Source organism: Leptodactylus fuscus, chromosome 6 (assembly GCF_031893055.1).
Source record: "Leptodactylus fuscus isolate aLepFus1 chromosome 6, aLepFus1.hap2, whole genome shotgun sequence".
Taxonomy (NCBI): Eukaryota; Metazoa; Chordata; class Amphibia; order Anura; family Leptodactylidae; genus Leptodactylus; species Leptodactylus fuscus.
This window is the reverse complement of record NC_134270.1, coordinates 22,695,423-22,711,564: the sequence shown is the minus strand read 5'-3', so window position 1 is coordinate 22,711,564 and position 16,142 is coordinate 22,695,423. Positions and strand designations below refer to the sequence as shown.

General features: G+C 44.8%; 2 protein-coding genes across 2 annotated transcripts in view; both read right to left on the bottom strand.

The window, feature by feature from the left end:
* Nucleotides 1-1,428, bottom strand: part of HELZ (helicase with zinc finger) — a 47,501-nt gene extending 46,073 nt beyond the window's left edge. The window contains exon 1 of the mRNA XM_075279535.1: nt 1,347-1,428. The gene's annotated coding sequence lies outside the window, so the exon portion shown is untranslated. The remainder of the gene's footprint in view (nt 1-1,346) is intronic.
* A 7,508-nt stretch (nt 1,429-8,936) lies between these two features.
* PSMD12 (proteasome 26S subunit, non-ATPase 12) lies at nt 8,937-15,522 on the bottom strand. Its single transcript, XM_075279534.1, has 11 exons — nt 15,323-15,522; nt 13,680-13,739; nt 12,904-13,032; nt 12,576-12,683; nt 12,210-12,314; nt 11,797-11,946; nt 10,615-10,749; nt 10,425-10,537; nt 9,712-9,886; nt 9,437-9,514; nt 8,937-9,248 (listed from the first exon to the last, which is right to left on the bottom strand). Exons 1-11 carry the CDS (start codon nt 15,425-15,427, stop codon nt 9,039-9,041), a joined length of 1,368 nt encoding a protein of 455 aa, XP_075135635.1. The 5' UTR covers nt 15,428-15,522; the 3' UTR covers nt 8,937-9,038.
* Nucleotides 15,523-16,142: the final 620 nt, after the last annotated feature.

Sequence of the window (16,142 nt, the reverse complement as noted above, 5' to 3'; positions counted from 1 at the left end):
CACACATTAGCATTATTCTACAATAGATGGCAACAACCTCATATCATCATGCCCTATTATACCACAGTAATTACACATCATCATCCCTAATGCACCACAACAATCACACATCACCTACTTCATCCCGCAATATATTATAACAATTACGCATTGTCGTCACCATCATCATCCCTAATATACCACAACAATCACATTTCATCATCATCCCAAAATATAATAAAACAATCACACACGATCATAATCCCCAATATAGCACCACAATCTCACATCAACATTATCCTCCAATAGATGGCAATAACCACATATCCTCATCTCCTAATATACCACAACAATCACACATCACCAACTTCATCCCCCAATATGCCACAACAATCACACCTCATCATTTTATACCATGCCCATAGTATAACATCCCCAATATACCACAACAATCACTCATCATCACCCCTAATATACCACATCACCAACTTCATCCCCAATACACCAATCACACATCATCACCCCTAATATACTACATCACCAACTTCATCCCCAATACACCAAACAATCAAACATCATCATATTATACCATGCCCATAGTATAACATCCCCAATATAGCATAACAATCACTCATCATCCCCAATACGCCACAACAATCACACATCATCATGCCCCAATACACCAATCACACATCATCTTCACCCCCCAATACACCACAACAGTCACACATCATCATATTATACCATGCCCATAGTATAACATCCCCAATATCCCACAACAATCACTCATCACCCCTAATATACTACATCACCAACTTCATCCCCAATACACCAAACAATCACACATCATCATATTATACCATGCCCATAGTATATATACCAGATCACAGATCAGCACCCCAATATATGACAACAATCACACATCCTCATCAGTACATTGCATTATATAACAGTCCTCTTCGCCCTTTATATAATATACAGCTACGATCACCCCCTCCCCCCAAAACACATTGCAGTATTATTGCCACCCCCCTCCATATACCATATTATAGTGTGATACTACCCTCAGGCCTTGCACTCATCCCTCAGGGGGTGCCTTGGTGTCCCTCCTACTCTCCAGTATTACCGGGGTCCCGTCCTGTGCTCTGAGGCCTGCTCTGTCCCCGGCGCCGGGCGCTCTCCTAGTCCTGCAGGCCGGGAATGTAAACAGACGGCTGGGCCGCATAGTGCAGGCCTCTCCGCTGCCTCTTGCGGCGCCGGGCGGCCAGTGCAGGCTCCGGCTGTCGGGGGGAGTCGGTGCGGGGCCGGGGGATGTGTCGGGGCCGGGGGGGCTGAGTGCCGGGGACGGCGGGGGGGTCAGGACTTACCTGTCATTACTTTCTACGCCATCTTGGATCCGACTTGTCAAGAGCCGCAAAGCACGACGGGAAACGTACCAGAGACTCCCTGAGAGAGAGGCAGGAAGAGAGACAGCAGGAAGAGACAGAGAGAGAGGGGAAGAGACAGCAGGAGGGAGGAAGTGACCGAGAGTGAGTGAGGGAGGAAGAGACCAGGGGAGAGAAAGAGATAGAAAAGAGACAGATAGCAAGAGGAAGAGACGGAGGGAAGACTGAGACCGAGAGAGGAAGAGACCAAAACTGAGGGAAGAAGAGACAGAGATTGAGGGAGGAAAAGACTGAGACAGAAAGAGAAAAAGGGAGAGACAGAGATCGAGGGAGACAGAAACAGAGACTGAGTAAGGAAGGGACTAAGAGAAAGAGACTGACAGGGAGAGACAGGGACAGCAAGAGGAGGACATGGAGGGAAAGAGGGACTAAGGGAGCAAGCCACAGAGACATACAGTGTTGGCCAAAAGTATTGGCACCCCTGCAATTCTGTCAGATAATACTCGTGTTCTTCCAGAAAATGATTGCAATCACAAATTCTTCAATATCATTATCTTCATTTAATTTGTCTTCAATGGAAAACCACAAAAAAAATTGTCAAAAAGCCAAATTGGATATAATTCCACACCAAACATAAAAAGGGGGTGGGCAAAAGTATTGGCACTGTTTGAAAAATCATGTTATGCTTCTCTAATTTGTGTAATTAACAGCACCTGTTACTTACCTGAGGCACCTAACAGGTGGTGGCAACAACTAAATCACACTTGCAGCCAGTTGAAATGGATTAACGTTGACACAACCTCTGTCCTGTGTCCTTGTGTGACCACATTGGTCTTCTTTCTTTTCTCCATGCTCAAAGAACTGTCTGAGGACTTGAGAAGCAAAACTGTGAGGAAGCATGAGCAATCTCAAGGCTACAAGTCCATCTCCAAAGACCTGAATGTTCCTGTGTCTACCGTGCGCAGTGTCATCAAGAAGTGTAAAGCCCATGGCACTGTGGCTAACCTCCCTAGATGTGGACGGAAAAGAAAAATGGACGAGAGATTTCAATGCAAGATTGTGCGGATGGTGGATAAAGACCCTCGACTAACATCCAAACAAGTCCAAGCTGCTCTGCAGTCTGAGGGTACAACAGTGTCACCCCGTACTATCCATCGGCATCTGAATGAGAAGGGACTGTATGGTAGGAGACCCAGGAAGACCCCACTTCTTACCCAGAGACATAAGCCAGGCTGGAGTTTGCCACAACTTACCTGAGAAAGCCAAAAACGTTTTGGAAGAATGTTCTCTGGTCAGATGAGACAAAAGTAGGAAAAGGCCTCAACATAGAGTTTACAGGAAAAAAAAAGAGGCCTTCAAAGAAAAGAAGACGCCCCCTACAGTCAGACATGGCGGAGGGTCCCTGATGTTTTGGGGTTGCTTTGCTGCCTCTGGCACTGGACTGCTTGACCGTGTGCATGGCATTATGAAGTCTGAAGACGACCAACACATTGTGCAGCATAATGTAGGGCCCAGTGTGAGAAAGCCGGGTCTCCCTCAGAGGTCAGGGGTCTTCCAGCAGGACAATGACCCAAAACACACTTCAGGTCAGCACTAGAAAATGGTGGTGAGAGAAAGCCCTGGAGACTTGTAAAGTGGCAGCAATGAGTCCAGCCCTGAATCCCATAGAACACCTGTGGGGGAGGGGGAGAGATCTCCTGATGGCAGTTTGGAGAAGGCCCCCTTCACATCTCAGGGGGGACCTGGAGCAGTTTGCCAAAGAAGAATGGTCTAAAATTCCAGCAGAGCCTTGTAAGAAACTCATTGCTGGTTACCGGAAGCGGTTGTGCGCAGTTATTGTGTCTAAAGGTTGTGCTACCAAGTATTAGGCTGAGGGGGCCAATACTTCTGTCCGGCCCATTTTTGGAGTTTTATGTGACTTTTTTTTCATTGCAAGCAAAATAAATGAAGATATTACCAAAGAGTTTGTGATTGCAATCATTTTCTGGAAGAACACGAGTATTATCTGACAGAATTGCAGGGGGGCCAATACTTTTGGCCAACACTGTAGGGACAGACAGGGGGAAGAAACAGAGAGGAAGAGATTGAGGTAAAAGGAGGAAGAGACTGACAGGGAGAGACAGAGACAACAAGAGGAACAGATGGAGGGAAGAGAGAGACTGAAAGAGGAAGACACGGATTGAGGGAGGAAAAGAATGACATTGAGGGAGTGATCAAGAAAGAGAAGAAAAGATAGAGAGAGGAAGAGACCGAGACTGAGTGAAGAAGAAAATGAGGGATAGATAAAAGGAGGCAGGGACTGCCAGTGGGGAAGACATCAAGACAAGGAGGAAGATCCAGACGAAGGAACAGATTAACAGGAAGCAAGAGAGGAACTGAAGAAGAGACTGAGGGAGGAAGAAACAGAGAAGAGGGCATCATACTAAGGAAGAGATAGAGACAGAAGGAAAGACAAAAACTGAGCAAAGGACAGATTGAGACTAAAGAAAGAAGAGACTTAGGGAGTGATAGAGGAAGAGACAGAGACAAGGAAAAACAGAGGAAGAGACTGAAAGAAAGACAGAAACTGAGGGAGGAAGAGAGAAAGACTAAGGAAGAGACCAATGAAGGAAGACCGAGAGACTGAGAGAAAGGAAGAAACCAAGACTGAGGGAATAAGAGACAGACCTTGAGGATGGCAGAAACTGAGGCTCAGGGAGAGACAGAGGGAAAAAAAAGACAAGAGATTGAGGGACTGACCGAGCAAGAGACTGAGGGTTGAGTTGGAGATTGAGGGAGAGGAAGAGACTGAAAGAGAGAAAAAGGAAAAAGCAGCAGGAGAAACAGACTGACAGGGAGAAGAGAGAAGGAAGAAGATACCGAGACCGCAGGAGGAAGTCTCAGAGGAAGGAAGAGACTAACAAGGAGGAAGAGATGGATTGAGGGAGATACAGAGGAAGAAACAGAAAATGGAGGATGATACTGAGGGAGAGACAGAGACTGATGGAGGAAGAGACAGAGACTGAAGGAAAGACAGAAAATGAGCCAGGAATAAACAGAGACTGGGAAAGAGAAGAGACCAAGAAGGAGGAAATGACAGGGACTAAGGGAGGAAGAGACAACAGGAGAAATAGAGTAAGAGAAAGAAACTGAAGAAGGAAGAGACTGAGACACCGGAAGGAAGATACAGAGAAATGAAGAGACAGATAATGAAGAAGGAAGAGAATGATGGAGAGGGAAAGAGACAGACTAAGGGAGGAAGGGACTTTGGGAGGAAGAGACTGATTGGCATGGAAAAATGACTGAGGGATAAAAACAGAGACTTCAGGAGGAACAGACAGAGAGAGACTGTGGGAGAAGAAGAGACAGCGCAAGACAGAAACTAAAGGAGGAGGCGAAAAGAAGGTGGAAGAGACAGACAGTGTTCGGGAAAATACTTTGGGAAAGTATTTTAAATACAAATACTAAATACTACTACAAAAGTATTTTAAAAATACTTGAAAAATTTAAATAAAAAATTTAATTTAAAAAAAATGGAACAATTGAACATGGGCTAAAAGAAGCTAATTTACTGAATTTCATGACAAATCATACAGTAATATATTCCCGATTGGATAATTTAAAAAACAAACAAACTAGTAAATAACATGTTAAAAAACGTAGTTAACGCAGTCTGGGCGAGATTCTCGTCAATTTTTGTGAATCTCGGGACACGTGAGAAAATTCTTTGAACGTATTTTAACGTTTTAAAAAAAGGATTTTAATTACCGTATATACTCAAATATAAGCCGAATTTTTCAGCACATTACCAGCTGCAATACTAATGTATAGAATCTCCTATAAAATAGTGAGAAAAAAAAAGCTTTAAAAAAATATAATACAAAAATAAAGTAAATAAAAGTTGTAAATCCCTCCTTTCCCTAGAATACATATAAAAGTAGAAAATTACTGTGAAAAACATACACATTAGGTATCCCTGTGTCTGACAGTGCCCGGTCTACTGAATATAGGGGATCCGCAGTGCTCCTGTTCAGTCAGGAAGGGGTTAATAGGAGCACTGCAGATCCCCTATAGTCAGCCAGACTGAGTTCCAAGTGGGGAGAAGAAAAAACTCAGTCCTCAAGCTCAGGGAAGGGGCAGACAGACAACCAAAACACCCCCTCCCCTTTCCCAACACTTACTGTACCCAAAAACTCCGACCATTTTAATTTTTGAAATTTTCCAGTAGCTGCTGCATTCCCCCCCCCTCGGCTTATACTCGAGTCAATGAGTTTTCCCAGTTTTTTTGTGGTAAAATTAGGGGCCTCGGCTTATACTCGGGTCGGCTTATACTTGAGTATGTTTTATTTTATATAATTATATTTATTTTTTTATTTGAAATCTCGGCTTTTTATTTTAATTTTTTTTAACTAATTTTTATTTGAAGGATTTTTATAAAATACAATATAACAAAAGAGTTGCAAACATAAAAAACATGAACGTGAAGCAATGCATATACTGTCAAGTAGACTGGGAATGTATACACATCACAAAAAACCTGAGCGTGGAAATGAGGGGGTGGGGGAGGAAGGGAAGGAGTCAGAGACCATTCAAAATACAGTATGCGTCCCAAGATGACCATACAGCCTGGAACGCCTCAACAGTATGGTTAAGTGTGGCCGTCATGTTCTCCATACTACAGCGATCCTTAACTCGGGCTAGAAGATCAGAAGCAGAGGGAGGAGAGGCACTCTTCCATCGGAGAGCAATGAGCGCTTTGACTGCGGTACAGAGATATAGAAACAATTTAGAGGTTAGCCAGATGAGCAGGGGGGAGATTGAGGAGATAGATGAGGGAGTCTAAAGGGACACCTTGGATAAATAGAGCGTCCGTAAGGGACTTGACCTCCAGCCAGAAAGGACGGATCCCTGGACAGTCCCAAAAAATATGATACAGGGTACCCACTCCTGCCCGGCAACGCCAACACTGGGAAGAGATGTTAGGGTTAAGGGAGTGGAGCAAGGCTGGGGTATGGTACCAGTGCATAAGTAGCTTGTACTGAGTCTCCTGGAACGTAACAGGTGGAGGATTTAGCTGCATGGGACCAGATAATATAATAGTGTGACAAAAAATAAAAAGGAAAAGGCTTTTATTACTTTCATCTCACGCACCCCTAACACGTACGTCCGGTTTTAAAAATTTGCTTTGGGGTTGGGGATTGTAAAATAAAAACCAAACCATGATGGAATTAAATAACTTACCCTTAAGTGGATGTGGAGTTTATTTGACCCGTGATTAGCTTGTTTGGACGGGTCTTGCAGTAAGCGACACGGTTTGTCCTGCCCCTGCCGCTTCGGATTTATAAAAAGTTCTGTCCACAATTGCAGGAAGATGCGGGCCTTCGAGATCTGAATCATTGTCTGTTGCGCCCCCTTCACTGGTATTACGAGTTTCCTCCATTTTTGAAGTAATTTTACGGAATGGATTACGCGATTGGGATGGTTAAAAACTAAATCACGCTTCACCACAAGGCCGACTTGTGCCCGAGATACAAGAAACGAGAGTTATGACGTGACTCGCAGTGAGGCGGGTTATTTAAATTACACTTGTTTTCAATTTAGACAGTAATTAAAATACGTAAAATACTTACTAAAAGTATTTTAATTACAAATACAAATACCTGACAAGTATTTTAAATACTCCCAAACACTGGAGACAGAGACTGAAGTAGATAGAGACTGGTAAGTCTCTCTTTACCTTCTTGACCTCTCTGCCCCCTCCAGACTTCTTTGGCTATTCCCGACATCTAACTCCCTCCCCAGAATCCTCTGTCCCCTCCATACTCAGAAGTGATTTTACAAGTCCACACAGTTCTGTCCCCTTCTAGATTTCACTTTTCCTTCTAGACCCATTTCTCCCTCCAGACATCTTGGCCTTCTCCTAGACTCCTGTCCTCACCAAACACCCTTGTCCTCCCTCAGACTCAACTGTTCTCCTCTATGTACTTGTCCTCCTCCAGATGCTTCTGTTCCTTCCAGTACTATTCTGCAGTCACTGCCCCAGATTCCTCTCTTCCTTCCAGCACTGATCCTTTTACTCACTATTTTACATCTTCTGAGCTGAAATCTCCCAGCATTCCCTGCTGGCTCAGTGTCTGCTCCAGTGATTTGCATTCTGGGTGGTATCGTCCATGTTTTGGAGCTAAATGCGGCATCCAAATATTTTCTGTTGTACAACATCAGTAGATACATTTTCTGAATTTAGTTGACTTATAAACCCCATGCATGCCTGCATGCTTTTAGACAAGAAGTCTATAAGATTTAAATCACCAATGCCTTTATCGACCCAAATGCAGATGTCCCCAGGGCCGGGACTTTGCTTCCATCTTCTTATAGTGAACGGAGTGATCACAACTGTACAATAATGGATCTGAACTGCAATATAAAGCATGGTGGAGGGACAAAGCAGCAGAGACTATAATGAGACAGAAGAAGCTGCTAAGCATGAGTCATTTACTATCAGTGGGTTCTAGGGGAGCAAAGATGCAATGTAAAGCATGATGGAAGAAAGAATGACTGAACATAAGCTTCTAGAAGTCATGAATAGACAGATTATTAATAGGTAACACATAGTGTGGAATAAGATAAGGTGTAGCTCAGAATACTGGTGAAGTGCTATGTCATCTAGTTGCAGATTCCACCTTTCCCAGATACAGATAACCCCATAAGGAGCACTCAGGATGTCACAAGATACATTGTATCCTACTAATATTATAAATGTGAAAGTTTGTGTGTTTGTTACTCGATCACGCAAAAACGGCTGAATGATTTGGATGAAATTTGACACATAGTTTGTAACCTGGATTAACACATCGGCTACTTTTTATTCCAGTAAATGACATGGCTTCACGACTGTTATGAATTTATGTTCACATACTATATTACACTGCTCTTGCCTGCAGGACAATCGGCTAATTGGCGTTTTCTGATAAAGCCTTATCTGTTATCTCTCTGCGTAAACACACAGATAACACTGAGTCCATTGTGTACAAGCATCTGCATATTATCCGATCTGATCCCAGTGCTCAAACACTGAGATGGGAAAACCCCTTTTAATTCAAATTAGCAGTTTCGCAATTTTAAACATGCAGGGAAAAAGAAAATCTAATTTGTCGCAAAATTCTCAAAAACGAGAGCTATGAAGGTAGCCAGAAGTCAACAGAGTTCTCCTCAAGCGGAGCTGAGGAAGATTGAGCAAGCTAGGAGTCAAGCGGCTCTTAGAGCAGCCGGATCATCAACACCAACAACATGCTCATTATATGGCGTCCCAGCGAGCTGCTGAGACGCTGGAACAATCACAGGCATGGCGTGAGGAACAAGTTCAGCAGCAAGACAGCTTTAAAGCTGCCGAAACCCCGCAGCAGGCGAATTACCGACGGCAGCAATTTGCTGAATATAGGCGGATCATCAATGCCAACAATATGCAGACAAAGTTGCGGGCAGAGGCTAGTTATTTGGAAATAAACTTATACATTGAAGGGAAGAGGCCAAAGCTGATCATGTGATGTGCCGCACACGGCGGCAATGAATAGACGTGTGTTCAGCACAGCTCACTATTGTACACATGGATTTTATTATTAAGATTAAAGAAAACAGAGAAAATCCGGGAACATAAAAAAAACACAATATTATACAGTAGATTGCCGCTGTGCCCCCTCACTGCAGGTTGTGGATCATCTCCTCCTTGGCGATAAGGTGTGTCGTCTTGTTGACCAGCGCCATCAAGGAGTTCAGTTTCTGGGACCAGTCGTTCAGGAGGTCGTTGGGGTCTTTGGGCCTCTGGAAGTTGATGATCCCGGCCAGTCTGTCGACCTTGGCGTAGATCGTTTTATTAACAACTAAAGTGGAGAGGAATTCCTCCGATTCCTGGGAAGAAAGAAGAGAAGATAAAGAGAAGCGGCACCAAAAACAAGAGAGACGGCACCCAGGCTGTGGGGCCATAATCTCAGAATTTACAGGGTGTGTATAGAGACACTGCGGAGACAGCCAATCAGGATCTTGCACTGGACAATGTTGCAGGGGGGAGAATCACTTATTTGATGGCGATCACTTACGTCTATGGAGAGATCCAGCAGCTGCGCCATTCTTTTCATTGTGATCCGCGTGTAATATTTCGCCATAATTCTTATATTCTGTGAATACATGAAAAATGCGGTAAGAGGCTGCGCTGAGTGACTGGTAGGGAATGTAGAAGGACAACATCTAGAAAGTGCTGCAGAATATGCCGCTATATAAGTAAAATAATGATCTCCACCCCGCCCGCAAGCAGGAATGAAGACCCCCAGCCGTGCGCCTTATATACACAGTAGGAGGCGCTCTCTACACTTACATGCTCCACCACTCTGTTCTTCAGGTCCTTCCAGTGCTTCTCTCCCTGCTCTGTGTAACTGAAGACATCTGTGGCCTCACTGTCCAAGGAACCTTCTCGCAGCTCCTTCCCATACTGCTCCACCAATGCACTCCATCGCATCAGCTCCATTGTGGTGAAGAGCTTCAGCAGATCCCTGCAGGATCAACCAAATGTTACATAGGACTGCTGGTGCATTATCTGTACTTGGAGAGTTATCACTGTGTTATCTGTGGTGTTACATAGGACTGCAGGTGACATCTACTACATTATCTGTACTCAGAGAGTTATCACTGTGTTATCTGTGGTGTTACATAGGACTGCAGGTGACATCTACTACATTATCTGTACTCAGAGAGTTATCACTGTGTTATCTGTGGTGTTACATAGGACTGCAGGTGACATATACTACATTATCTGTACTCAGAGAGTTATCACTGTGTTATCTGTGGTGTTACATAGGACTGCAGGTGACATATACTACATTATCTGTACTCGGAGAGTTATCACTGTGTTATCTGTGGTGTTACATAGGACTGCAGGTGACATCTACTACATTATCTGTACTCAGAGAGTTATCACTGTGTTATCTGTGGTGTTACATAGGACTGCAGGTGACATATACTACATTATCTGTACTCGGAGAGTTATCACTGTGTTATCTGTGGTGTTACATAGGACTGCACATCTCTTACTTGTACTTGGGGATGTCTTCCAGCTTCTTGTCAGCACTTATCCTGTGCACCAGGTCGGACTGCTCGTTGTCATACGGGGACAGAATGACATACAAGACAACGCTCTTCAGGGCCTGCGGGGAGAGGTCAGTATTATCAGATGAACACAGTGAAGGGTCGGGTCTTGCAGGGGGCAGAGCTCGGTACTCACCTGCTGCCACTTCTCACTCTCAGCCTGGATGCAAGGCGTGTCATAAATGGCGCGATAGTGCTTACATATGGAGAGGTAGGAGCCTTCGTGCTGGTCCAGCTGGATCATCAGATTGTAGTATTTCAGCTTCAGCTGCTGCAGAAAAAAAAAGCAAAGAAACAGGATTAACATGAGGACTGAACAACAGAGTAACAAGTCATGTACTGGTGAACCCCAATATCTTATCTGCAGGAGTTCAGCTGACCCTCAAAAACAAAGCCACAAGATATGGACTGAAATATAAAATGTGACATTTACCCTATACAGCAGCCTTATACTCTAGAGCTGCACTCATCATACTAATAGTTGTTTTTGGAAATAGCAGTATGTATGCAGTGACTGCACCAGCAGAATAGTGAGCGCAGCTCTGGAGTATAATACAGGATGTAACTCAGGATCAGTACAGGATAAGTAATGTAATGTATGTACACAGTGACTGCACCAGCGGAATAGTGAGCGCAGCTCTGGAGTATAATACAGGATGTAACTCAGGATCAGTACAGGATAAGTAATGTAATGTATGTACACAGTGACTGCACCAGAAGAATAGTGAGCGCAGCTCTGGAGTATAATACAGGATAAGTAATGTAATGTATGTACAGTGACTGTACCAGCAGAATAATGAGCGCAGCTCTGGAGTATAATACAGGATAAGTAATGTAATCTATGTACACAGTGACTGCACCAGCAGAATAGTGAGCGCAGCTCTGGAGTATAATACAGGATGTAATTCAGGATCAGTACAGGATAAGTAATGTAATGTATGTACACAGTGACTGTACCAGCAGAATAATGAGCGCAGCTCTGGAGTATAATACAGGATAAGTAATGTAATCTATGTACACAGTGACTGTACCAGCAGAATAATGAGCGCAGCTCTGGAGTATAATACAGGATAAGTAATGTAATCTATGTACACAGTGACTGCACCAGCAGAATAGTGAGCGCAGCTCTGGAGTATAATACAGGATGTAATTCAGGATCAGTACAGGATAAGTAATGTAATGTATGTACACAGTGACTGTACCAGCAGAATAATGAGCGCAGCTCTGGAGTATAATACAGGATAAGTAATGTAATCTATGTACACAGTGACTGTACCAGCAGAATAGTGAGTGCAGCTCTGGGTCTCAGTATCTTTACCTCTGAGTTCTCATCCTGGAAGAACTTGGTGTTGATCTTCTTGCTGATGATCTGGGTGCGGATGTAATCCTTCACTGCCAGGCACAGGCGCATCTGCTCCAGGATGAACTCCACCTTTTCTTTTTTCTCCATTGATCCATAGGTCTCCACCTAGTACAGTACAGAGGATGTTACAGAGTAGATGTTGTAGTGTTCCACTGTGCAACCCCAACACATCCTGATTATATTCATACATTCTCCCTATGGATGGAGGATGCTAGGAATTCTCAGGTGCATGCTCCTTACAACAGGCCTTATATTCATGGGGGGGGGGGGGAGAAGGGGACAGTGTCGATCAATAAATTGGAATACACGTGATCTAGACCATCCCCATAATAAGAGAAGAGGAGGATCTGCACAGCAGGCCAGCTCACCTGAAGCTCCTGCAGGATGGATGCCGCCTCCTTCACATCCCCGCTCTGCTCCTTGATGCCTGCTAGTGTCTTGGTAAGACGCGCTCTTTCTATCTCCACATAAATCTGAAAGAACAAACTTTTACATTTAAAAGCTGAAAATGTATCAAATGTTACAATGTATCAGTGCAGGGCTGATCTATGTGCAGCAGCTCAACGTCTCTCCTTTCCTGGGTTGCAAGCTGACAGCTCATGTACACAGCTGCAGGGATTGTTACAATGTATTAGGTGTTAGACATGAGGCTCTTACAAGCTGATCATCTGTGATAACAGTCATGCTCTGAAGGAGCTGAGCTGCAGTGTACAGCATGATGGAAGCGTCCTCACCTTTCCCTCTGTCACGGTCCGCAGTGTGTCAATTAGCCGCAACTTGATGGAAAGGTCTGTGATCTCCTCCACATATTTACAGCATTGCTGCACCATCTTAGCCACGGCCTGGAACAAGAAATAGACAAGACATCAGTTATACCCAGAATCCTCACCAAATGTATTATACTGGTCACATGACACAGCAATTCACCTGTGACCCCAGGTTTATACCATAGAACCCCTCTAATAAGCAGGGACTCCACCTGTGTCATCACTACACCCCAGTACCTCCATTCTGCTTATAAGTGGGGGTGCCAGGTGTACAACGTTGTCTTAAAGGCCCTACCTGTTTGAGCTGGCTCCGCCTCTTTGACAGCAGCATGATGTTCTCATTTAGCAGGTCCCACTCTTTGGCTTCGTAGCACATCTTCACAACAGCCACCAGGATGCGAGAGGTAGATACCATGTCAGACGCCTGCAGGACATAGCAAAGGCTGGTTATAAATAGGGTTAACTGGTCACCAAATCACCCACCCCCTAAGGCTTAAGTATACCACTGTCTCCCAGACCCCTCCCTCCATGATAGATGCAAGTCACTATATCCCGAACCCCTCCCCTATAGGTATAAAACTATATCCCAGGCTCCTGCCCTATATTACATGTATAAAACTATATCCCAGACTCCTCCCCTATACTACATGTATACCATCATGTCCCGGACCCCTCCCCTATATTACATGTATACCACTATATCCTGGACCCCTCCCCTATATAACAGGTATAAAACTATATCCCAGACTCCTCCCCTATACTACATGTATACCACAATGTCCCTGGACTCCTCTACTATATTAGATGTATACCATCATGTCCCGGACCCCTCCCCTATATTACACGTATACCACTATATCCTGGACCCCTCCTATATATTACATGTATACCATTATGTCCCAGACCCCTCCCCTATATTACATGTATACCACTATATCCTGGACCCCTCCTATATATTACATGTATACCATTATGTCCCGGACCCCTCCCCTATATTACATGTATACCACTATATCCTGGACCCCTCCTCTATATTAGATGTATAGCATCCGACTCCTCCCCTGCACGCACCGTCCGGGTCTGTTTCTCCAGGGACAGCAGTATTTCGATCACTTCCTGCAGTTTTCCTTCCTGAAACAAAAATTAGGAAAATATCAAATAACTAAAACTGTATAAAATAACATCAAGGATCACATGAAACTGCAAGGAGATATTAACCCCATAACTGCTGAAATGCTTGTTTCTTTCCCTTTAAGGAGCAGTGGGAGCTTGTTTTTTGTGGGAGGGGCTGTCATTTTTATTGGTATTGTATTCTGGTGTGAGTATTACATTTTTATTCTATTTTTGTGGGGAGAGAGTGAAAAAAAACAAAAACAATTCAGACCCGACATGACAAAGACGGGAACAAGGAAGATCTACACGGACAGCAGGAAACCATCCAACATAGCTCGGGGAATACGCTGCAGTTTAAAGGCTTGTTTGCCTTACACTGGGATATCTGTCAGGGGTATTGTAGTTGGCTACGGTGACTGATCTAGACTCCACTGGCCCCATTTAGCAGGATGACCTAGATTAGATACTGATAAGCTACTGTATCCAAAGGCCTTATGAATATTAGATTAGTCGGGGTCCAACATCCCTACAGAATCGCTGATATCTGAACAGGGTACGGTGTTGGGACACTGCAGCAGGACCCCCCCAATGATACAACCATTTTAACTATTTTTTACGACAGTCCCCCAACATCTAGGTTTGGATAACCATTGAATAAAACAAGATGCAAAAGGAACCAAATTCTAATCAGGGTCTTGGCCTCCCCTCCTCACAGCAGTGTGCAGTGGTCTATATGTTCCCATTCTCTGCAATTATGGCCCCGTCCTCCACGTTTATGTCCCTGTGCTCATGGCTTCAGTTTTCCATGTTTATTTTCCAGTCCTCCACATTTAGGTCCCCAAGCCCTGCGTCCTCTGCGTTTAGGTCCCCAGTTTCTGTCTGTGAATTCAACTGCTGTTTTTAGGTCCCCGGTTTCTGTCTGTAGTCCCGTCCTCCATGTTTAGGTCCCCTGTTTCTGTCTGTAGTCCCGTCCTCCATGTTTAGGTCCCCGGTTTCTGTCTGTAGTCCCGTCCTCCACGTTTAGGTCCCCGGTTTCTGTCTGTGGTCCCGTCCTCCACGTTTAGGTCTCCCCAGTTTCTGTCTGTAGTCCCGTCCTCCATGTTTAGGTCCCCGGTTTCTGTCTGTAGTCCCGTCCTCCATGTTTAGGTCTCCCCAGTTTCTGTCTGTAGTCCCGTCCTCCATGTTTAGGTCTCCCCAGTTTCTGTCTGTAGTCCCGTCCTCCATGTTTAGGTCTCCCCAGTTTCTGTCTGTAGTCCCGTCCTCCATGTTTAGGTCTCCCCAGTTTCTGTCTGTAGTCCCGTCCTCCATGTTTTTACTGCATCTGTGGTCCGTGTCTATTTTTATGTCCCTGTGTTCAGCGTCTGTAGTCCCTGTTCTCCCAGTTTTGGTCCCCATCTTGTACTTATGTAGTAATTTCCCCTCCTTCATTTTTGGCCCCCTTCCCCTCCTCCACAGCCTAATATGTGTTTATAACCGTTATATCATAAAGTTCCCGGGCGAGTGACACTATCCAACCCCCAAACATGAAGCACCCAGACCCGGCAACCTCAGGCCTCCACATCCCCGGGCTGGCGTGACTCAGCCCCCCGCTCCCCACTAACCGCAGCTAGCTTCTCGCATTCCGGCAGCCGCTGATCCACCGTGGCACTGTAGTCCACCTCCATCTTAACGATGCGGCCATCCGAGCGCTCCGTATCCTCAGACATGGTGACTTAGAAACAAAAACCGAGCCGCTGCTAAACACTAGCGGGGAGAATGGAGCAGGCACTGCCCGGGACAGCCGATTCTGTCAGGGCCCCGATGACAATGTAGAATGAATGAGGGACAGGCGAATGCAGAGGGCAGCTCAAAGACGTCAGCACGCAGAGTGAAAGGACGTTTGCTTTCATTCAACTTTATTAACACCTGTAGGAAACTACAAATAAACATTTTCTGCTCCAGAATGTTTTGTCTAATGCCATTCTTTGAATCACGTGATAGAAAGTATTGTTCTCTGTTATCAGCCAGACTGACTGCTATCAGAGTCCTGCAATGAGATCAAGCCAAAATGTATCCTCAGAAGCAAAGGGCGGCGCAGTATACAGAAGCATGGCCTTTGGCGGAGAATATACAGCTTGTTGGACGTCGCTGTTGTAGTCACAGACTGGACAGATCACCCTGTGGGGTGGTAGCACTGATACCTTACAGTCCTGGGTTCGACTCCTGCCAAGGACAACACGTCAGGGAGTTTGTATGTTTTGGGTCAGTTTCCACACTCCATAGACTCACTGATAGGGAATAATTTAGATTTACAATTTCACTGTGGAATATGATATTTATATAAGTAACAGAAATATAGCGCTGGCTGTTAGAAAGGTACACACAGACTACATGCCCTGCACATACCATCATCAGAACTGGACTATGAGACAATGAAAGATG